Below are 24,221 nucleotides of genomic sequence, written 5' to 3'. Positions count from 1 at the left end.
TTGTTGAGATTCATTTGTAATCCGTCCACTTTTCTCAGGAAAGGTACTGTGTGTTGTATATTGATGTATTTTTTTTTTTTTTAATGTTAATTTATGAAAACCTTTAGACTTCGATTTAGTTGGCTAAAATTTGATTATTCGATGATCTCAGCAATCAAGACAGTTCTTTCGTTACAGATATCTGTTAGATAGACGTAGCCTAAAACAACAGATGTGACCGAAAAAGGCTAATACTGTTATCTTTTCATTATTATTTGTGATATTGTATCTGTGATTGGAGTTTTAATTTTATCAACGATCTAGTCTTTTAATTTGTAATATGTTATATCCAATGCTTTTTTTTTTTTTTTTTTTTTTTTTTTTTTTTTTTTTTTTTTTTTTACAGATACAAATTTTATGTATTTTTGTAACAGAGACAGTATTGATTGTATTCAAGAAATATTTTATGATTGTGTGTTCGGTGTAAGATCTATGAAATCTTATGCATGTTAAAAATTAAACATCGCTGATTCATGTACAAATAAAATTTTACAATAAGAGAGGAATTTTTATTTAAACTAGCTGAACGTGCTCTGTCTACACAGCGTATCATTCACATATAGCATGAATCTCCTTGTCATTCCCCACAACACCTGTACACATCCCTTTACAGACACAAGTGAAGGACGTCTTGATAAAAATCGGCAAAGGGTATCATAAAGGGAAATTTTTTCGATTACTTTTTTCAATATCTAGCACTGTTTGCAAGATTTGAGCCTTCTTCCGGTTGGAGTTTCCAATTCATGTATAATCACTGTTTTCTTCCTTCTTGCATGCAGTATGTAATAAGCAAATACATCACATACATAATTAATTATAATGTCAATGATATATGGTGTTCATTGGGCAAAATACTCCAAACAATAAAGATTCATCTTAGACTGGAGATGTTGGTTATCCTTCGTTTTTCATTATCTTTAGGCCATGAAACAAACGTCCGAGAGATACACAACCCCTGTATACAATTATGTTGTGTTGGAATGTATAAGTCATAGGATAGTGCACTTTTTAAAATTTCAATGCTTCTATTGTATCCCTAAAGAAATGTAATAAAGAAATAACGGCCATATTTTTTTTTAAAAAAATACTTATTTGGAACTGAACAATCTACTCAAAATTTGCAATCGATCAGTGAAAACGATATCTTTCTAGAGCATATGGTTTCCGAGATATCCTTTTCAAAAGAACTGGCAATGAACACACAGTTTTCTTGACCACAAACATATAAATCTAGGATTTTAATATATAGATAGATACTTCAAATTAATACAGCATGATCCCTAAAGTTAATGCAATTTCAGATTAATCTCACATGCCTTTTGAATCCATTTTTCAATACATTTTAATATTATTTAAGTAAATTTTATTTCAATATTAATCAAGGAAACAATCGTGCACGTTAACGCTCAATATAAAATGAAACTGGTTGAAGTGTTGTAATGAGGAACGAAATGAAATACCTGTCATAATTCCCAGCATAAATAAGCAGTATGCGTCGCTTTCTATTGAATTGGCGAAAAACTGAGTTTTGTACAGAGTGATTCTTTTAAAACTCACGGATTTCATTTGGGTCTAGAATTTCTAACATAAGTCCGATTTTCATGCGGTTTGTGGCAAATGATCAAGGAAGGATGGGAGATTTATGGGACTATGTTTACTGGTTTAAATTCATCCAGGGTAATATCGGCCACGCCTCAAGAAAAAACAGCAAATATTCACCAGTATACCTTGCAATTGAAATGAGGTTTTGGATTTTTGAAGCGAAATTGCAGAATACAAATTAAGTGTTAGTGAGAATACAAATTAAGTGTTAGCGGTAACACCCAAAAATCCCATGTTGAGAAGCTACAGCCGGAGAGCTTTCTTGGGTGACCTAAGGAGTCAATAAATGACACTTTGCACAAGAGCTAACTATAGGATCTGATTTTTCCCTGTCTCACTCAGAAGTGATCCTGTTTCTTGCAATTTATTCACTAGCGACCATAGGTATATTATGTTACTATCTGGGGCAGAACGTGAGGCAAATTTGTCTCTAAATGACCTTCGCGAAGCAACAACAGATTCCGTTTACCAAACACTTTTAACAATAAACTCATGTTGCTCCAAAGAGTACACTATTCTCAGTGTGTCCTGATTATACTCACACAGTATTGTATAGCGCAATTCCCAATACAACGGCCCACTTTCCTATTTCTTATTCTTATTGACCTTGGCGAGGATTTCATGTACGAAGAAAACTCAAATCTTCACACCGCACCGCTTTTGATTCCAATTGTAAGGTACACTAGCGAATATTTGCGGTTTTCCTTGAAGTGTGGCCGATATTACCTCGGATAAATTTAAACCATTAAACATGGTGCTGCCATAAATCTCCCACCCTTCCTTGATCATTTGCCACAAACCGCATGAAAATCAGACTTCTGTTAGAAAGTCTAGACCCAAATGAAATCCGTGAATATTATAAAAAAAAAAAAAAAAAAAAAAAACACCCTGTATAATGTTCGCAGTTTCAGACCAGTTGAGAATGCTCCAAGAGCATTGCCAGAACGAACTTAAAAAAGAATCAATTTTTCTTATTAATTTCTAGAGGCTATTACTAATTGTTCTATGTACTTTATTATTATACTCATTAAACAATTCTTGTAATATATCTACCCATTTATAATTTCCTTGAGCACTAAAGTTTTTCCACATATTTTGTTTAAGAGTTGTGTTAAAACGTTGTTGTTTCACGGAGACACATGCTCAAAATGTGTGTGTGTGTGTGTGGGGGGGGATCAAAATTGAAAAATTCGCAAAATATAGTCTCTCTATGACTTCCGGTTCCCGAGATATGGCTCTCTTAAATATCCCGAAATCAAAACTTTTTGGTTAATATCTGGGGAACGGTGGCCAGTGGCCACTAGTTACTATTTGGTACCAAAATGCTCACCATCCTCTTAGGTATTGATCAACACCAATGTCATCTTTCTATGACTTATGGTTCTCGAAGTATGGCTCCTGAAGTCTCTCGAAATCGGAACTTTTTTGGCCAATATCTCGGGAACGGTAAGAGTGACGCGAAAAATTCCATCCTTCTTTTAGATAGTTTTTGATACTCTATCGAATGGAGGGCTCAAAATTGAAAAATTCGCAAATAACGCACACACACACACATACAGACAGACAGAGAGGGACATAGAGAATTCAGTAACTAACTTTTTAAGTTCGTTGTAAATATTAACGACATACTCGTAAAATGCATATTTATTTAATTACTTCAGCTGCATTGTAACAGAAGTTGATCAATTTTTAGGGCAACTTTTTACACAACATATTAAGCGCGTGACCTTGTGATCAGGAGAACGTGGAATTCACTTCTAACATTTATTCTGAAGCAAATATCTGCTGCGTTTCTCCGAACAGGTCAGTTGCTTTTTTTACAAATTTCAACTTCTTGTTTTCTTTTTGAAATCACATGCACCTCGTACTGCAGTATGGCAAAAATAATGATCCCAGGAGCCAAGTAATTTAAAAGCACACATATTACGACTTTGCCATGAATATTCCGTAAACTGTCAATAATGCATAAACCTGCCGTTTGCCAATTCGATAAACAGCATTGTATTCAATCACACTGGGAATCATGCTGTTCCTCATTGACGATTTCTCTCATTTCAGTTTATTTTAAATCCACAATTCAATCATTTCGTACAATATCGAGCGTTGACGTCAAGAACTATTTCCATATCAACATCTAAATAATACCTACATACACAGCATTGAAATATGTTGAAATAATAAAGTATTTATTTATCTTTGGGTTTAAGAGATAAGTATAATTATCATTAAAATTTGAACTGGATAAGTTCACGGATATTCTATTTAAATAACATACTGTAGTGGTTCACATAATTTGCGCAATTTTTAATCTATTTTGAACCAGTGAAAAATCGAGAAACGTAAGAAGTATTAATCTGAATTGTATTCTAGTATGAAGGCTGGTAAGACAATACACTGGAAAACTGAGGAAATTATAGTAGATATGAAATTAAGGAAAACATGTGTAATGAATATTGCTCGAAAGAGACACCGTTTTCACATGAGAGGCATTGAAAAATCGACAGTGCTCCTGATATAATTTCGAATATTTCATGAACACGAAACGAAATCGCTGTCGGGTCAAAAGATTACACAGAAAGTCGCTTCCAAGAAACGCAATGAGCACACATTGGAGCGGAGCGGTTGCCGCGATACAGAGATCTCTAGAGACGATGCTTCTTCAGAATTCTTCTCCGTCCGGAAAAACTGGTGATTCCATTTGCTCATGCAAGCAGCAGTAGATTGTTAAGTAAATCAGCAAAGTAACGTCAGTGTTTCCACTTTGATATTTGTGACACCATATCGATTAGTATGAGTGGAGCAGACTTTTTATGTAAAACGCAAGTCACCAGTTTCAAGTTCATTCAACTGCACTTGCGAGGATTTGTATCTTTTCCGTACAAGACAGGAATATTATTAGATGTTTACCATGTCCAAAAATCTTACGACTAGCTCAAAGAAGTTCAACGTAAAGCGACATTATTCAACTTATTATGCCAATTTGTATGATAAATTTGAAGAAGAAGAGAGATATCCCAGTTAGCTGCAGAAACGATTTAAAAAAATGAATGTGAAGAAGAAGAGAGAGATCCCAGTTAGCTGCAGAAACGATTTAAAAAATGAATGTAACTAATAAAAGTACTATTATAAATCATAACGATTTTTACATTTTCAGCAAATATAATTACAAACTTTAATATTATAAAGTACAATCATTATTGAACAGTTTTTCCGTATGTTGTGCAGACATACTTTGTAATTTGGCGTGTTTCTCTTTCGATAGTTAGCAACTCCTTGGCACGTGATCGAACTATTTTGCATGCATTTCATTCTTCTCGCCCAAAGCACCGGTAAAACAATCTCTAACACACGAAACGACTCAAATTGATGGCAACTCTTATAGACACTAGAATTCATACATGTACTCCCCGTCTGTGGGGATCGCAACGACCGTTCCCCTTTCATCTGTACGTCACTGCATTTGTCGGGTAGCTCTCTGTGTAACTTTCTGAGTCGACAGCGATATACAAGGGGCAATCAAAAAGTTTCGTTGTAATTATTTATTACCATAATATAGGTACGTAATTATTTATTACCATAATATAGGTACACGTTCATTAAATCTTCAAAATAGGTTCCTTAAAAACACACATACTTGTTCCACCGTTTCTGCCATTGCTGGAAACAATGTTCCGAAGTTCAGCCGTCGAGTTGGTTTGGATGTCATCTACAGTGGCAAAAACGTAACGGTTACCTTTGAGGGCCTTTTTGATCTAGGTGAAGAAAAATTTGCTGATTTAGCACCAGCGGAACCTATATTGTAGTAATAGTTACAATGAAATTCCGGGAACATTTTGACTGCCCCTTAGGGATACGTACGAGACGAAATGAGACAGAACTTTCCTGCCAAAATTCGAGTCGAGACACAACTCTTCCAATAGAAAAACATACATTTTTCGAGTCGAGACATAACTTTTACAGCACATTTTCGAGTCGAGACAGCCTCAAATCTTGTCTCGTGCGCATCCCTACTGCCCCTCGTATTTCCGCGTTCATTAGATATTCGGCATTATATCAACATCTCTTACGTGAAAACGGCGCCATTTTCTACCATGTTCAGTATACTTTCTCTGTTTTCCTAATCTCATGTCTACTATCGCCTCTTCCAGTTTGTCCGTGTCTTATCTTACCACCCTATACAGTAATGAAGAACACACGACTTCCGTCACTATTTAGTTGTAATTTTGTAACATAGGACTAATCTTGAATTATCAATGACGAACTTTATGACAATCATAATGAATGGAATAGAGTTAACATTCTCTGTTAGTACCGGCAGTCTTCATTAATGAGAAGATTATAAAGATAATTGGAAATAAGTTTAAACTATGCGTAATATACACGGAGCAAAAATAGAGTTCAAAATAATTCTGAAAATAAATTAGGGTACACAAATACGCGATGGCACAAATTATGTAAGAAAATACGGTATTACTATGTGCAAAGTGTGAAGTGCTGTACTACAGGGACGTACGCAGGGGGTGGGTCCTGGAGGTCCGGACCCCCTGAAATTTTCACTTTTGTGTAAATTCAGCTTAATTTTAGGAATTTTAATATAAAACACCCTCATATTAAGTTTGGACCCAACGAAATAAATTCCTACGTACGCTACTGGCTGTACATATTTAAGACAACGAAAATAAGCAAATAAAAGGAAAAAAGTGAAAGCGCTTTAGGCTAAAGGAGATGATTAATGAGAGTAAACGGTTGTGAAAGAAAAATGAAATTTTTAAATTTTACGTCCCACGGTTATGTCGGCTAGGCTAAAGGAGACGGTGATGATGAGAAATGAATGAAATACTGGAATGAAGAAAGTTTGGGGAAACGGGAGAGCCCCGAGAAAACCCCGCACACGCTGTTTGTCCACCACAAAGCTCACTTGGCGCGAACTACAATCGGATCAGGGACTCCATGCACGAAAGGTGAACGCTCTACCACTGAGCCACCGCGGCCCCATAAAGAGTTATTGGAATAATAATGTGGGAAGAAACGGAAGAACCTCGAGAAATTCATGAACACAATGTTGTCCATCACGAATTCCCATGTCCGATCGAACCAGAGATGAGTGCTTTACCATTGTGCTCTCAACTGAGGTCATGAATGATAAGTAATTAAATTACGCTGCATTAAACAACACCACAAAAACAATTTTTTTTTTTTTAATTCTTTCTAAGTACAAGGTCTACTCAATAAATAACCGGAAAAGCTGTATAAAAAACACAAAACTTCGACAAAAGTTTGTTATTTTTTTGCTAGTGACCTAGGACTATTATTAGATGGGCTTGGTACCTTGTCACGTGAACGGGATGCTGGAAATCAGTGAAACAAGAAGATGGCACCCTTGCAGGTTTGCACTAACGCAGAGCAGCGGTGTCATTAGATTTCTGTTAGCTGAAAAATTGAAACCAATCGAAATTCACCTTCGGATAGCAGTGCATTATGGTGAAAGTTGTTTAAGACGAACACAAGTGTATGAGTGGGATGATAAGTTCAAATGAGGTATAACAGGTATTGAAGATTCTTCATCTTCATTCTCATCTTCAAAACCCAAGAAGATGCGAACTGAAGGAAATGCTGGTAAGGCCATGTTGACTTTCTTTTGGGACCACAAGGGAGCAATTCTTGAGCATTACATGCCGAGAGGTCAAAATATAAACAGTGCGACGTACGCAAACCTTATGCGTGAAACTTTGAAAACAGTAATTTTGAGGTGGTAGCGTGAACTGGTGTCAAATGGCGTACTGTTACTGCAGACAACGCAAGGCCACACACTGCTACAGTTACATTAGATACTATCAAAGACCTGAAGTTCGTCTCCTTGCTCCTCCGTATTCCACGGATTTAGCACCTTCAGATTATTAGATTTTTAACCCACTGAAAGAAGCTCTTAGTGGCTCAAAATTCGCTGACCATAAGGAAGTTCAGGCAGCAGTGCATAACTGGTTACGCATACGCACCCAAGAATTCTTCGCAAGTGGAATTGAGAAGCTTGTCCAGCGCTGGCAGAAGTGCATAGAACTTGAGGGGAATTACGTTGAAAAATAAATAAGTGTTGTATTCCATTCTCGTAATAGATTATTTTTTAAAATTCCGTTTTTTTTAGTGAATGGCCCTTGTAGATCGTTACAAAGCCCAAATTTTGACCTTACAGTTACTTACTATTAGTAACTTAAAAATTAAATTAATGGAAAAAGATTACGCCACAAGTCTTTTAAGAATGGATCCTGAAATTTCTTTGTTCTAATTATATCCAAAAATGCAAAAGTACTGATCAATTACATCGTCAAATGTGATGTCACTCTTACCCAATGAAAGTATTACACTTACTTTCTTCTTTTTATTATAAAACACGAAATATTTACACATACATATATTTTTGGTGCTGAAAAAACATACGTTTACGAGAAGAAATGTTTTAAAGAAATTTCTGAACTCCTGATGAAAACCTGTCGTTTAAGAGTCGAGCCTTCTTTATAACTGCTTGTTTCTGGGCTTCGTCAAATCGATTCACTTGCAGATCGACATACATATATTTTTGGTGCTGAAAAAACATACGTTTACGAGAAGAAATGTTTTAAAGAAATTTCTGAACTCCTGATGAAAACCTGTCGTTTAAGAGTCGAGCCTTCTTTATAACTGCTTGTTTCTGGGCTTCGTCAAATCGATTCACTTGCAGATCGACATCACGGTCAAATGGACGGCGCTCTTTCGGCTTATTTTCTTCCTTTTTCTGAAATAAACATGAGTTAACTGCTATAAAAATCGGAGTTACTACGTAACAATAAGTAAAATAGTACTGGACCCTTAGTCAAGATGCATGTGGTATGTGCAAAATACAAGGTTTGTCAACAAAGTTCCAGGACTGATACTGGCACTCTGTAACTGCTAATAACCGAAACTATTATGTGATTTTCATCCTATCATATTCTTTTGCAAATTGTATGAAGATTTGGTAAAGAAAGCATTTATCTCAATCTAAACATCGGTCATCAAAGACACTTTCAGTCCCATTGTAATGGATTCTTACATGGAATATATCACTTGGCATAACGGCCCGATTTGTGGACCTCAGCCGCTCCACGCCATCTGTTAGCGAATGGTGAAACTATCCAACCTAGCGATGAACGTGTCGCCCTATCGCTAACCGTCGTATCGGAAGCTTTCTAGACCGAGTGGGCGTCACGTCTTTTATTCACGCGACTCCCCAATTTGCCTCACAACACTGGGTGGATGTCGAAAATTGGGGAGGCACCGGCCGGAAATCGAACCCGGGACCACGCGGACATGAGTACAGCTCTCTAACCACTAGATTACGGGGTTTCCTTTACATGGAACACAGAGCGAACATTAAGATGATAACGGGTTGACAGTCCACATCTAGGGTAATCAGAAAGGTCTTTAGAGACACCAAAATTCGGGTGTACCATTCAAACACACGCAGGGTGTCTACTGAGTTTCATTTTCAAAATCCCAGTATATTCAGTATAACTATCAGCAAAATTCCTGTACCTAATACAATGATTTTTTTAAAGTTCTTTAGGAATAATCACACTCTTGAAGATTTCAGGTTTGTAATTGTTTTACCATCAAAAGAATATTTTATTTTTAATAAAACTTGACTTTTTAAAATAAAATGATTTCTTAACATTTTTAAAAGGTTTCACAGCTCTCCACTCCACCCATTGCTTTAAATGTCTAATTACAAAATGTATACAACTCTTGCTTTGGAAAAATTTACAATCTCAATGGATACAAATTTGTTTCTAAGACTATTAAAACAAGTACAAAAAGTATTGCTGACAAATTACTAGTTTCATGATTTTTCCAGTATGTGGATCAAAATTCCAGTATCAAAATTAAATTCCAGTATAATTCAAGTATTTCCAGTATCAGTAGACACCCTGACACGACCACAAGAATAGGGCCTTCTCACGGTAAACAATTCTGATCATTTCGTAAGTTTCTGTTACTGATTTCCATAACTTCCAGCAAAACTTAATGTTCGCCCTTTGCTCCTTGTAAGAATTCATGATGTTACGAATCAGGGTGTGTTAGACGACCGATGTTTACGACACAACGTTCTTTTTACCAAATCTTCACATATTCTGCAGAAGATGAGGATCATAGTGTTAATTTTACATAATAAATATTTTTCTGTCATTACCAGCATCAGTCCTGGAATTTTATTGAGAAACCTTGTATACCAGCGTTTCCCAATCTTCCTAATGATGCGGACCCTTTGGCAACTGTTAATTCTCCGCAGCCTCCAAGAAATGAAAAATGATTTAAAAAAAAAATTAGATATCATAAAAATGAAGTTACAAATTACGAAATACAATCCTACCAGTTGGACCTAATATTATGAATTCTACACTCACTAAATGAGCTGTTTTTCAGACGTCAACTTCCGTATGTTTGGGTCAGAACTGAATAACTTCAGACGTAGATCTGGCTCCACGTTAATATGATCCTGTATTTATTTTTCATTTGCACGGGATGAGAAAATGTTGTCTCGCACAGATATATAGTGGTAAATGGTGGCAAATATCTTGTAGTCCTTTTCGGAATTTCCGGATAAATAACCCTAGTCTGGAACCGAAACTCCAGGCAACAAAGAAAAACTGAAACATTTTAAGTTTAACGTCCAACAATTATGCCCGTTAGGCTAAGAGAGACAATAATTAAAGTGAATGATGATGGAGGAATTGATGGAATGAGAAAGCGGGAGGAAGCGGGTCCTCCAGTAAACCTACGGACACGATGATGTGCACCACAAACTTACCTGGCCGGAGATCGAACCAGGGACAGCACGCACCAGAGGTAAGCCCTCTACCACTGAACCACTGTGCTCTGGTAACAAATGAAACAGCATTTTAAACTTCGAATCACAACACAGCTTTACAAGTTATTTTTCTTTGACAGAAACAAGCCCATATTCCGAATCTAGAAAAGCGTTTTGATCCAATCATATTGTTTCTTCGGAGGAAAATACAGGCGTAGCTGAGACGCCAGTGATCTCAAATATTTTTAATCATGCTCTCAGCAACATCACCAGAAAGAGATTGTTCGCTGAAATCAATGAAATTATTCAGTACGTGAGAGGAATCGTACACATTTCTTTTCTCCAAATAGGTGCAACACAAATGGTTGTCTGTATCTTGCCTTGCACAGAGAACACTGTGACAAAAGTGTCTTAGAGACCACGGGCGTCTCTGGTGGAAGGCGCGTCCCCCCCAAATATTTTGAGTACGAGATAAATGGATCAATGCTGAAAGTATTTAGATCTATATGGAAGAAGTAAAAACATAGGCAGAACAAATTAAATTTGTCTGTTCTTAAACATTAGTTAATGTGATTAGAATGTCCGCTGATGATCCTTTAAATTGAATGTTAAATGAAATTAGAATTAATGAGGAACAATCCTACTTCGTCACGAAGCTCAAACAACCGCGTCAGAACTTTACTTCGAGACAGCAAACAAATTTCTGAGTAGTAATAAGTGTTCCTGATCACTTCCCACTTCATTACACAGAGCAGAACATAACAGATTGTTAAAGAGTACTGACCCAATAAAATCATCTATTTTTACTCCCTCGTCAAGAACGGTTTTCATTTTGGACGGCATACTGCTTGCACCTATTCGCTTTTTCACGAAGCTTTGCAGCCCTTGTAAACAATGCAGACGACAGTGTGTAAATGTTGCCAACTAACAGACTAAAAAGTTTATAGCAAACCTCGAGCTAACAAGTTAAGAAACGAATCGAAGAGCGGGAGATTGAAAATGAAATGGCATGGACTTCTGATATATTACCAAGATGCACTTTCTCTCTCCTGAATCTTTGAAGTAGCATATAAATATAGACACAGAACACTAGGAAGCATGGCTACCCGCAATGGGGAAGGGGGAAAGGGGATGTTGCCTCCCTTTGTTTTAAAAGGTTTTTGGAAGTGCATGTCAAGACATACTAATTTGCTTACTTAAATGTTGTAACACTTAATATATTCATATTAAATATTATAGTATCTGGTATTATGGATTATTTACTTTAGTTAAAAGGCATACGCGCGTAAATAACTGTTGTTTTACTTGATGTATTATGTGCCCTCGTGTATCAAAATATTGTGTATTCGCGACTGAGTTTGTGTGTCGGTCTTTTGTCCTCCCCTGGAATCGGTATTTTACCCCCTTGAAAAAGTCCTGCGGATGTTCATGCCTGGAAGCCGGGCTGAACAATCTCTTAAATTTTCCCTGTAACTGCAAATCATGGCTAATCGTGGTTGACGATAAATCCTTGTCCTTTGATATCAGGGAGTTCGCATTAATGGTTCAAAATATTCAATTTATCACAACTAAATTTTATTTAGCCTGCCCATAGCGTCAAGGGATAACATGGAAAATTAGAATCAGAGCTATTGGATCTTACTATGTTCTCTAGTCTCTGTTGTCTTACTATGTTTATTAGCTTGACTAGCAGATCTACTAAAACATATGCTCTTTACTCCTGTCTATTTCAAGACTGTTTCGGATCACTACGCAACTCTCAAGTAGAGGCAAGAGAACAAGTAGATAATTGTTCATTAAAAAAAAAAAAAAAAAAAAAAGCGAAAGAGTTTATTTATTGAATGGATTACAATTTTAGTATCCCTTGAAGATTTTTTCAGATATTTTGTTACTCCTGAGAACGGACAATCATTCTTGCGACTCTTAAATGTTCATTTAAACCTTACCGTACCAAGCCTAACTCGTCAACGTTGTTTACAAAGCTGGGGTCTTCTGGCGACCCCAAGTATTATTTTAATTTCTCAACATAGTATTGCAACTCAAATTATTATTATTATTATTATTATGTCTAAAAGCTTACCTAATTTAAATGAGCATTGTTGACATCAAATATTATATTTACTTGAGCAATATTCAGTTTTACGTACAATTTCATACTTTTGTGTTCGTAAATCTGAAATACAAGTTTAACAATGGACCTTTTACATTTTCAAGTATGTTTTTATTTTTTGGATTTTTTTTAACGAACGCATCGTTGATCTAATTATGTAATAGATAGTATATCCCAAACGGATGCAGGACACACATAAAAATCGAGAATAAATAGATTCTTATAGTTGCAGCAGTATCACCAAATATCACTCTCTGGGGTCCCTAGATGGTATGTTATGGGTTAAACCCGATCGTTTCTTTTAATCGATATGCAAATTATAACCAGGGGTAAAAGTGTGGGGGAACGCGGAAGAACGCCATCCCCCGACCTTGGAAAAATATGTACGGCGTCCCCCAGTTCCTAAAAAATTAAAATGGGCAAGGATAGGCGGGGGGACGGCGTGACGTCATGCCGCTTGCTAGTGTCCCCCTATCTTTTCAGATCCACTTTTACCCCTAATTATAACATACAGAATTAACATCAGACGTTACGCTACTTCGAATCGGTGAAATAGCTTTTATCTTTCTTTCTTACTTATCTTTAAAATAATAGGCCTACAACTTTTTATATCCAATTATCCGAAGTATAATGCATTTAATATATTAAATAGACATTTAGTACAAGGGCTGTTTTTTTTTTTTTTTTTTTTTTGGGTAGCATAATGGACATTTGCAGTCGAATTAACTAAAACTGACTAAACAGTGTGACTACGATTAAAAAAAAAAAACGAAATATAATCAGAAGTGAGCAACACTGACAATGAGCCAAATGACCATTATTCTTCCATAAGAAAATAGTCCCCAAGAAATTCCACTTGTTCAATCTAGGTAGCAATTATTGTATTTTTAAATCACACTAAGAACATTGTAGTTTCAATTAAAAGCACATCCCTACATGTGGATTGATATCTTACACAAAAATATTAAATTTAACAAGAAAACAGCCACAACCACTGACAAATACGCAGAGCGCGCGCTATAGTTGATGATGGTCATGCAGGCAGGAAGGTTACCAGTGAAGGATTACATGCACGTGCAGAAGCAGAAATATTGCGGGAAACAGACGAAGCATTTTCTCCTGCACCAATCACTGAATACTCGTGCGCGGAGTGATACAAATTGAGTTACGCGGTTTGTTTTTGAAAGGTGCAAAGGTACGTGAAAAAGCGAGTAGTTTAATTTATTAATCCGAATGAATAGGTTGGACCAGGTTTTACTTTCGAATTAATAGTTAAAATTCTTCGTGTTGAAACGTGTTTTACGTACATATATCACTCAGTTTTGGCTGATAATTTTGTTATTTCTTCTTTTGTCTTTTTGTATTATATTGTTCTCAATTGACTAAAATTTAAGTAATGTACTTTACAATTATCCCAAGTGTGAGCAACATGAATAAGATGAAGTTTAATGAAAATAATCCACGGACCATAGATTGGGAAACACTGTTGCACACTACTAAACAGAAATAGAAATGAGTAAACTTTTAGCATGGACAGGAGTTACTTTTATAACAATTACACAAAGAACCTTTCTACAAAATCCTAAAAAATGCATGTACAGTTATGACCAAAATGATTGTTACATATCTATAACTGTTTTATTGTCGGAATATAATTTAATAATGATTTTGGAGGGTACTTTTAATACTATGTGTATAATCGAGAAATGTATATTTGTGGTAAATTTCATAGGAAAAGAATTATAAATACGAAAATTAGAATGAATAAAACAAAATGTTGCTAAATGAACAAGAAAGTTTTATTTTCGTTTTATTGTTTTTATTACTGCTCTTTTGACATGAAATTTACCACATACATGTCTTTGCCGATTATACACATACTAACATTATAAGAAATACCGGGCAAATTCGTTATCGAATTATATTCCTACATCATCATCGTATTTCTAGATATGCGATAATCATTTTGGACATGACTGTACATATTCTCAAAAGCTTACCTTGTACCCCAACTGCCGCTCGTGTTTAAGACGTTATTCTACAGAATATTTCAATCGTCTCTGAAATCTTTATCAAAGCAGGCGTGATGCTATCCGGAATCTATTTTTATTACATTATTATAACACTCCAAAACTTACAAACAGAAAAATAGGGCTGCGAGTATTTCACGGTGCAGACCTGTCAATTCTATCCAAACTTCTAAGTTTTTGTGCAAACAAACCTGTCTGAAAGCCTGCACTTCAAGATTATTCGAGAGAGGATTGAAATTTTGTGTAGAATAATGTTTTAAACGCGTGCGATAGTTGAATCTAACTTTTCAGTTTTGGACTATGTACCCGAGAGCACAATTTAGTAACATAGACATATTTAACGTATCTATCAAACAATAACATAAGTAATGTATTATTTTACATAGTTCTCTTTACGCTTTGCTATATAGATATATAAAAGAACTTAGCAAAACAGAAAAAAAAATCGAGAAAACAATGTACAATATGTAACATTACCGGAGGGCAAACTTGTATGTTCCGGAATAAAGTTCCTGGGTTTGAATTCTAGCCTTCAGAAGTTGCTTTCCCATCTATCCTAATACGAAGAGGGCACACAGAAGAGTTTTGGGTTCAGTTCTTTGTATCGCAGTTCGCTAACAGAAGCTTTTAATTAGAAGGGCGCAAGTTACAATAATTGTAGACTTAATTACAATGCTTCCCGGGATTTGAACCAAATACTGAAGGTGAATCAAACTATGGTTTGGGGTTCGGTGCACCAAATCAATGCATAACATCATTACTTCCCACTCAGCGAGAAAGGAAAGAAGACAAAATATTATCGGTGAGAACCGGGTTCCATTTTTAAAATCGTTAAAGTATAACCTTGGGCCTACTGGAACTGATAGTCAAATTATCATCGACCAACAAATTTACAGCGCACTAATGTTGAGCAGAAAAATAAAGTGATTACTACATTGTACTAAAATAATACGTGTAAAAGAACATCGTAGAAAGTAAAATATACAACTTACCCAAATACAATGCAGAAAATAATTTCACTTAAAAAAAAAAAAAAAAAAAAGAATATAACTTATGATAGTTAACTAACATTTCATCTTAAATAAAAAATATATATATATATTAAACTTATTCCAAAATTATTTTCTTCACGTTAGTGTTTTTTCTTTAAATAAAAGTTGAAAATACTTTATAAAACACAAGTTATATATTGGTTCTTAAAATTTTTTTTTTAAAAAAATGGCCCCAATAAAGGCACCGGAAACGCAATAATTAACGTGAAAAGTCGGACTTTTCTTGACACTGACTCAATGCAGTTCCAATATATATATCCACCTAAAGAGAAATCAGTATTATATATATATAAATCGGTTGTTTCCTCTACATGATATACAATTCATCATCAGAGATATTCTATAATGTAGACACTGGTTTATCCACGACAAAATAAATTATAGTAGAGTTCATATGGTCTGAATGACTGAACACCGATTTCAAAAACGATAGAATGTGCGGCTGTACTGGGAACTGGATGACGTAATGCATTGACACAGTAAGCCGGAGACCCGGGTTCGAACTCCCAACGAGTCGCGCATTTTGTCACTTTTTCTGTATTACCTTAAGGTTCTTTCACTGAATGATGAAAATAGACTTGAGAAGGTTGTCTGTATTCATCAATAGTTACAATTACGTACGCTATCCCCCCCCCCCCAAAAAAAAAAGTTCGTGCGCATTTGAAAAATATAAATAAAAGACGTTGAAAGAACGTGGATTTATTCACTGGAGGTCATTGCATGCGCATTTGTTCTACAGTTTTCCAACTAAACAAGCATTTCAATGCCCTTCCGATGTAATGAAGTGTTTTTGTAGGCGAAGAGAGTAGGCACTTTGTTCTCCTGGTCATTCACCTTTTTGAATCCTCCGTTTCTCGCAATGAAGAGGAAAACGTGGTGATATCTAGAGAATATACAGAGGATGGGATAATAGTTTCCAGCTATTATTTATTTATTGATCTGCACCGTCTGAGAGCAAGAATTGTACTGAACATAGAAAATATTTCTTCCGTTGATCAGAGCAAGCTGCCCTTGCTAGAATGTAGATGGATACAGTACACATCCGCATTGATTGTTCGATCATTAAATAGCAGCTCATAGTGGACAACTTCACGTTTTGGGAGCAATAGGTAGGGCAGAGAGAATGCACCGTTTTCGTTGGAACCAACCTCTGATACAACCCTTAAAAACTGTGCAACATCAGTTTCTTATCATAATTATATTAAAAGTCTATGCAAGGAAAAGTGGGTACGTTGTAATGGGTTAGAACGCGAGTAAATGCTAACACGTTGAAGTTTGTTGTGTATTGTTAGTGTATGGAGTGCCCTTTGGGCAGCTTTCACAATTTACCAGTTTGGTGTAAATTCAACCGAATAATTTGTCGTTTATCTGAAACCTTTTTGCAAGTTCCTACCAAGTCCAGCTTGGATCAGTTTCAATCGCTGTTTTCAATGAATCATCGTTGATGGTTAGTGGTCATTGTGCACGATTAATCTTCCAAGGATTCCTGCTCCGATGAAATTTTCTGAATCATTTTTGGGCTGTTCTTGCACTTATTTCCTTTTCCCCAAATGCCCTACGTATGTTTCAAGCTGCTATATCTACCTTTGTGGCCCACTTGTACTCAAAGTAGGTATACCCGAATACATATTTTTACATTAATATTATGGGATTATTTGAGTGTTGCAGACTAGCTAACAGTCACCAGATTCACTTAGATCGCCCTTTTCAAGTCACGTACCCACAGCTGTGTTACCTGTTATACCGAGTCATTGCGGATGCACCATGACACATTGAAAAGCATATTTTTTTAGGGGGTGGGGTAACATATAGTTTTAAATAGACTAAAACATATCAAAACTAATCCCTTAGTACTTCTAGTCTGGGCCGTTGATTTATAGTGGCAAGTTTAAAAGAAGAACAAAGAATCTGTATACTTCATTCACAAAACAAAGGAAATTAACAGTACAACACATACAAACAGCAACAAATTAGTAATTTTACCAGTTGTTTCTTCCTTTCCCGTTGATGCATTTCAAGCAATGACTCCTGTCGATTCCCACTGTGTTTCTTAGCTATTTGCTCCATCTCCTGGTCACGTTTCTGTACAGCTCGGTTCTCCAAAATATCAGGCTTCCTTTTTTCACCCTGCATCTGTACGAACGAACAAACATATTTGATTAGATTGCTCACATACGAATATAATATACCATTTAATTTATGTTCATTAGTCAGGGTTCGTACGGGTCCTCGAATACCAAGAACTTTATACTCTTTTTTTTTCAAAGCTAGAACTCTCAGATTTTGTTAGAAGTTCTCCCTAGAATTTGTCGGAATGTCTTGGAAATTTCATATACAGGGTTTCCATAAAAATGTGCCCATTCTTTATGAAGCCATCACTCACACACAGATCAAAATGTTATTCAAGAATGCCAAACTCACGATTAGCGTTTGAGGAAAGAAAATCCTATTAGACCTGTAAATATGTCAATAAATACCTTAATCAAAGACAAATATATATACAAGGTGAACCTGAAAGATAAGTATAAACTCCGGGAGGTAATTCGTGACATCAAAACTCGTTTAATGTGGCTATGAACATCAGCGAAATGGTACATTAGGCAGTTGCACAGACAGAGATAGTTTATGCACATCTTTCTGTTCTGTTCCAATTGCCAGGATTAGACTGTGCATTCCAAGTTGGCATCCCTGCCACTCGCACCCGACGCGGAATTCGACAACATGCAAGAGGACTTTTTTTTACCTTCTTTTGATGTCACGAATCATATCCTGAAGTATGTGGACATCTTTCTGTTCTGTTTCAATTGTTACGATTCTATTTTCGATTCCATGTTGGTAACCCTGTTACTCTAACACGACGTAGAATTCGACAATATGCAAGAGGACTTTTTGTCTCACGTTTGTTTTGATGTCACGAATCACCTCCTGGAGTTTTTGCACATCTTTCAGGTTCACTCTGTACATATATTTGTCTTTGATTAAGGTATTTATTGACATATTTATAACTCTAATAGGTTTGCTTCGGAAAAGCTAGGCCTTCCTTCCTCCCGCTTAGCTTGCTCGAAGTTCTGTCGGGATTCCCAACCTCAGTCACTTAGTTTGCTTGGAGCTCTGTGATTCTTAACCCCCTTTCTACTTGCTTCGGAGCATTGAGGATTCCTAATGCATTCCACCTAGCTTGCTCGAAGCCCTGCGGGATTCCCAATCTCAGTCATTTAGCTTGCTTGGAGCTCTGTGATTCTTAACCCCCTTTCTACTTGCTTCGGAGCATTGAGGATTCCTAATGCATTCCACCTAGCTTGCTCGAAGCCCTGCGGGATTCCCAATCTCAGTCATTTAGCTTGCTTGGAGCTCTGTGATTCTTAACCCCCTTTCTACTTGCTTCGGAGCATTGAGGATTCCTAATCCATTCCACCTTACTTGCTCGAAGCTCTGTGGATATTCTGCCTTAGGCTACTCAGTCCTTGGGTCACCTTTCTCTACCTTATATTTAAAAAGTTACATCATTATAGTATTTATGTGAAATACTGTTTATAAAAATTTTTTATAATAAAAACCGGTTGTAAAAGACAATTTCAGACTATAATTTACTGTACCAAGCTCTACCTACCCTTACACAGGGAGAACTTTACAATATGTATTATTACGGGATAGAACCCTTGTCTATATTAGCCTATATATTTACAACTAAGTGTTTACTCTAACTGCATGTGCTGTAAGGAACCTAATTTGTGTAAGCCCTCTCATTTTACGGACAAGTAATCATATTTCATCGATGTCTGTTATTCACAAGTTTTACAGTATAACTATTATGAAGTATATTTGTTTTAAAAATACATTATTTTTATAAATCATATATGTACCTTTTATTTATGTATTTTGTTAATTAAAAAAATATATATTACCTTGGCTTTTCTCTCTTTGTCTGCAGGCGTATCTGTCCACACAGAGCGATCTTTATTCTCTGGTGCAGGTTTCATTTGAAACGATCGAGGCCCCAGTCCTATATGTCGTGCTCTGCTGTCTGGAAGCTCAATCATCCAACTCTCACGTTTCGGCGCGCAATCTTCAGACCCCTAGAAAATAATACCAATAAAATGTGTATTTATATATTTTTCCCACGTGGCTAATTTCATTTTTATACACACAATGATATTTCAAACACAGCCCACTCAAACACTTGGAAACCTACCTCTCTCTCTGAAAAACTCTATATATATAAAGTTTATAGAAGGATTTGACATTAACAAACAGAAAAAAAAACAAGCATTGTAAAAAAAAAAAAAAACAGCTGTGAAGCGTCCAATTGGTGTCATATTGGAGCCTTGACAAATGAAGATAAAACTGGGTTTGTCGGGAAAATGCAGGCACGAAAAGAAATAAATGAACAGACAATTATATATGTATAATTACGAGAGGGTGGTGATATGTTCTTAGCCCCTCCCATTCCTCGTTCTGTAAAGTTAGTGTCTGCACGAAAGGTGCTTGCTAGTGTTTTGGGACAAAAATAAATGTGCTACTAATTGACCACCTGCACATGAGCCAGACAATTACTGCAGATTCCTATTGCAGCCTTTTGTACAAAATGCATACCGTTCTGAAGGAGAAAAGGCGAGGCAAGCTTCGAAAATTTGTGCTTTCTTCACGACCATGCTCCCGCCCACAAAATTCTTAAATGTTCTGAGGGATCTACAGTTTCAATGTATTGACCATGCACCCTACTCACCAGATTTAGTTCCTAGTGACTATGGACTATTCCCAAACCTTAAAAAAAAAAAAAAAAAAAAAAATCTGAAAAGAGAGTTTTTTTCTGGTGACGAAGAGGTAATACACCCCGCTTAACAGCTTTTCTTTTTCAGACCAATCTTAAGAGTTTTATTTGCAGTTATTTAATGAAATTACAGAAACGTTGTCAGAAGTGCATATGTGGAATAAATTGTAATTTTCCTCCGCTGTCGTACATTTCCTTTCTGATTGGGCTAAGGACTTCTCAGCATTCCGTCATATATAAGATAATATAAAAGAATAAAAGCACAACAAATAATAAAAAAAAAATATTAAAAAGAAATTATGAAGAATAAGAAATAAGTAAACACGAAACTTTTTCGCAACAATTTTCATATTTTGTAGCATTAATTATCACAATTTTCGCACTTATTTTTTCAAATGTAGCACTTTTTTTTTCTAAATTATGGAACATGTAAACAGCATATTTTTGGTGGTAAGGTGTATATCTAATACAAAAATGAGGATATACCTTGATTAGGTGCACATTCTAGCTAATGTATTCACTGAAATATAGAAATTAATGCAAAAATTTAAACACTTCTTCTAACCTCATCCTTAGTTAAAGGATAACATGCAGCAAGACATTAGCAATTCTTCTTTTAAGTTTGTTCTCCTGTCAGTAAGAATTATATTTGGAAAAGAATCTTTCGGGCATTAACACTTGAGACTGGAAACCATATTGAACGTAACGAGCTAACAGCAAAAGACCTGTGGACAACTTTTAAACTGTTTGACAATGCTAAAATGTAAACTTTCTTATCCTCACTTTAGAGAACTTCAATAACCTTACTTTTAAATTCACGGTAAGAAACTAACAGATCATGAACATTTTCACTACAAAACACAGTCAACGATTTAAACAACAGTTCAGTTTTGCTGATGTCTACACCTTTATGAAATGAAACATTTTTTGGATCAAATAACTTGCAGAGCTTTTTCGTAAATGCAACGTTTTTTAAGTCAAATAATATTTGAAATAAGCATTTTAGTTATTATTAGCAATATTTAACAAAAAATCCACTTTTTCGTTTTAATTCGCATTTATCATAAGTAATGCCGAATTTTGCAAAAATTCACGATAATATAGACGTGATTTATGGCTCTGAAATGAAAAGTTTGAGGCTTCCTGAAACATATACGCATTCTTTTTAACGTTCCGTACATATCGCATTAACGAAAAAGTTTCATCTCTAGAAATAATGTCAATAATGGGGGAGAAAACAAAACTCGAATCATGAAATAAATAGAATAGTAAGAAAGAGCAAACGTAACGTACCCGGTATTCAGAGATGACAGGACTTCGGACTTCCAGAAGTCATGTCTATCTTCCGGTGTCGGGCAGATTAATTCAATGCACTTATTTCTATATTGCGAATTTTTTGTATTTCTTATTCAAATAATAAAGAAAAGATAGAAAATGGATGATAGAAGATAGATGTACAGGATAAGCATTATTACAGACGGTTAAGACAAGGGGAGTTGTTCGAGGACAGGGTGGTGATACAAGAATCCTTCCATCTCTCCTCCTGTTCACGTTAAGAGCATACCTTACTAAAAATAATACGAATTTACCATTTTCTTTTGCTTGATTATTCATCAGTGAAAGAAGATAATGAAATGCAAGTTACTACAATCATAGATAACGCTATTCTACAACAGAAAATATGAACCTGAAGAATTTTCAGTGTTGCAATCATAAAAAATACAGTGTTGCCAGAAAAACAATTTCCCTAAAATCTAAGTTAAGACAGCGAGTAGAGGAATGAACTCAACTGCATTTGGTTACGTATCATGTTGTTTTGGTTTCTTGTGAACAACTTTTTAAATAATAGTTGTATTTAGTTTTTAATAACTGTATGTTAAAACTATTTTGTTTATTACAAACTAAATACAACTATTATTTAAAAAGTTGTTCACAGGAAACCAAAACAACATGATACGTAATCAAATGCAGTTGAGTTTGTTCCTCTACTCGCTGCCTTAAATTAGATTTTAGGAAAATTGTTTTTCTGGCAACACTGTAATTTCTATTGATGGTAACACTCAAAATTCTTCAGGTTCATATTTTCTGTTGTAGAATAGCATTATCTATGATTGTGGTGACTTGCATTTGATTATCTCCTTTCACTTATGAATAAACAAGCAAAAGAAAAATAGAAATTTTGTATTATTTTTAGTCAGGCAGGCTCTTAAGGACAATGTTTTGTATTTACCTTTTTTGTAAGTCGATCTTTCATACTGTTGGATCTTGCTTCCACCTGGTGTCGCAGATAAGCTTCGTAATCTGTCTCTCCTGTAAAAGGCATTGGTCCTATAACTTCACCTTCGTCAAAGTCTGAATCTGAATCTTTGGAGTTCGTCGAAGTTGTTGCACTCTCACAAGCACTTCCGCTATCACGGCATTTTTGTCTTAAACTATCCGGGATAGATGGTCCTATCACTGCACTACTCTCACTTTCAGCTTTTCTCAGTTTAAATCCCGGAGGAAGTGCTGGGCCATAAGCTCCGTCGTCTTCTGATTCTGGCTCCTCTTTTCCACTCTCATTCGAGTGTGTGCTTCCTGTTGGTCTCTCTTCCTCTGAACCACTGTCACCCAGTTTCTTCTGTAATGAGGATGGGAAATTAGGACCAATCATGTCTTCTTGATGCCTTTTGTCTTGTGTTTCTTCATCACTGCTGTTGGCGTTCAACTGTTTCCGTAAATGAGGTGGCAACGCGGGTCCAATAAACGAGTCCATATTAAGAGAAAACCTGCACATAAAAAAAGAAAAAAATTGTTAGATACACAAAGCTCATAGATCATGAAAAAAGCAGAAGTTCATCTTTCAAGATCAATGAAGCTGAACTTGTTTGATTGGAATGGAAATGAAATCTTTAAGTTTTGCGTCCCACGGTTATGCCGGCTAGGTTAAAAGGAGGCGGTGATGATAAGAAATGAATGAAATGGTGGAATGAAGAAAGTGAGAGGAAACAGGAAAACACGAGAAAACCCCCACACACGGTGTTTGTCCACCATAAAGTTCACTTGGCGCGAGCTGGGATTGATCCAAGGACCCCACGCACCACAGATGAACGCTCTATCACTGAGCCATTGCGCCCCCTGTTTGACTGGAGTATTAGGATCAAGGCTATGTGAGAACTGACCCTGCGAGCTCTCTCGTGGCTAAGTAGTTAGTATACGCGCCTCTGACGTGGGAGACCGGGTTCGATTCCCGGCGGGAGCTCGTGTGATTCGGATTTCACATTAAGTTGTAGGTGTTCGTGTCATATAGCCTCGTTTCTGAAAGGGACACTAAAATCGAATTAAATTAAAAAGTGGCCCTGCAACTTTTAATGTTAAGTTTCGAATTATACCAAACACCATCAAGAACAAAACCTGCATCATCCATATGAAAGAAGAGTTTGTGAATCATTTAGTAACAAGGTAATGCCCACCAATTCAAATGTCAGCTTTACAAGAAAAGTTTCAAACTTCACGCTATCCTTCTTAATGGGCGCTGACAAAATGTACACGATCGAATCCTACGTTAGTTACCTCAATAATCCCTTTCTACACATGATAAAAGAGTAGATAAATCTACATATTCCTGTAACAGATTTTAGATTCAACCCTCAAATTTCGATAAATTAATAATGAAACAGACGTAAAGACTAAATAAAAGATTTTATCAGAAGAAGAAAATTTTGTTCTTTGTATTTTGCCAATGCGAAAAGAAAGACAAAAATCTGGATTACATTGCTAATATTTATTTTTCATTTTTTTTAAAGTCCCAAACAAA

At 35.9% G+C, this 24,221-nt stretch overlaps 1 protein-coding gene across 1 annotated transcript in view; it reads right to left on the bottom strand.

Moving 5' to 3' along the window:
- Positions 1-8,003: 8,003 nt before the first annotated feature.
- LOC145693663 (uncharacterized) overlaps positions 8,004-24,221 on the bottom strand; it is a 37,561-nt gene continuing 21,343 nt past the window's right edge. The window contains exons 2-5 of the mRNA XM_081769892.1: positions 22,656-23,193; positions 19,560-19,730; positions 17,638-17,787; positions 8,004-8,410 (exon numbers count right to left, since the gene is read on the bottom strand). Coding sequence (XP_081626018.1) covers positions 8,255-8,410; positions 17,638-17,787; positions 19,560-19,730; positions 22,656-23,193 — 1,015 coding nt within the window. The 3' untranslated portion in view covers positions 8,004-8,254. The remainder of the gene's footprint in view (positions 8,411-17,637; positions 17,788-19,559; positions 19,731-22,655; positions 23,194-24,221) is intronic.

The sequence above is a fragment of the Thermobia domestica genome, chromosome 8 (assembly GCF_964235325.1).
Source record: "Thermobia domestica chromosome 8, izTheDome1.hap1.1, whole genome shotgun sequence".
In the NCBI taxonomy this organism is placed as follows: domain Eukaryota; kingdom Metazoa; phylum Arthropoda; class Insecta; order Zygentoma; family Lepismatidae; genus Thermobia; species Thermobia domestica.
The sequence above is the reverse complement of the archived record's forward strand: the minus strand, read 5'-3'. Positions and strand labels throughout refer to the sequence as shown.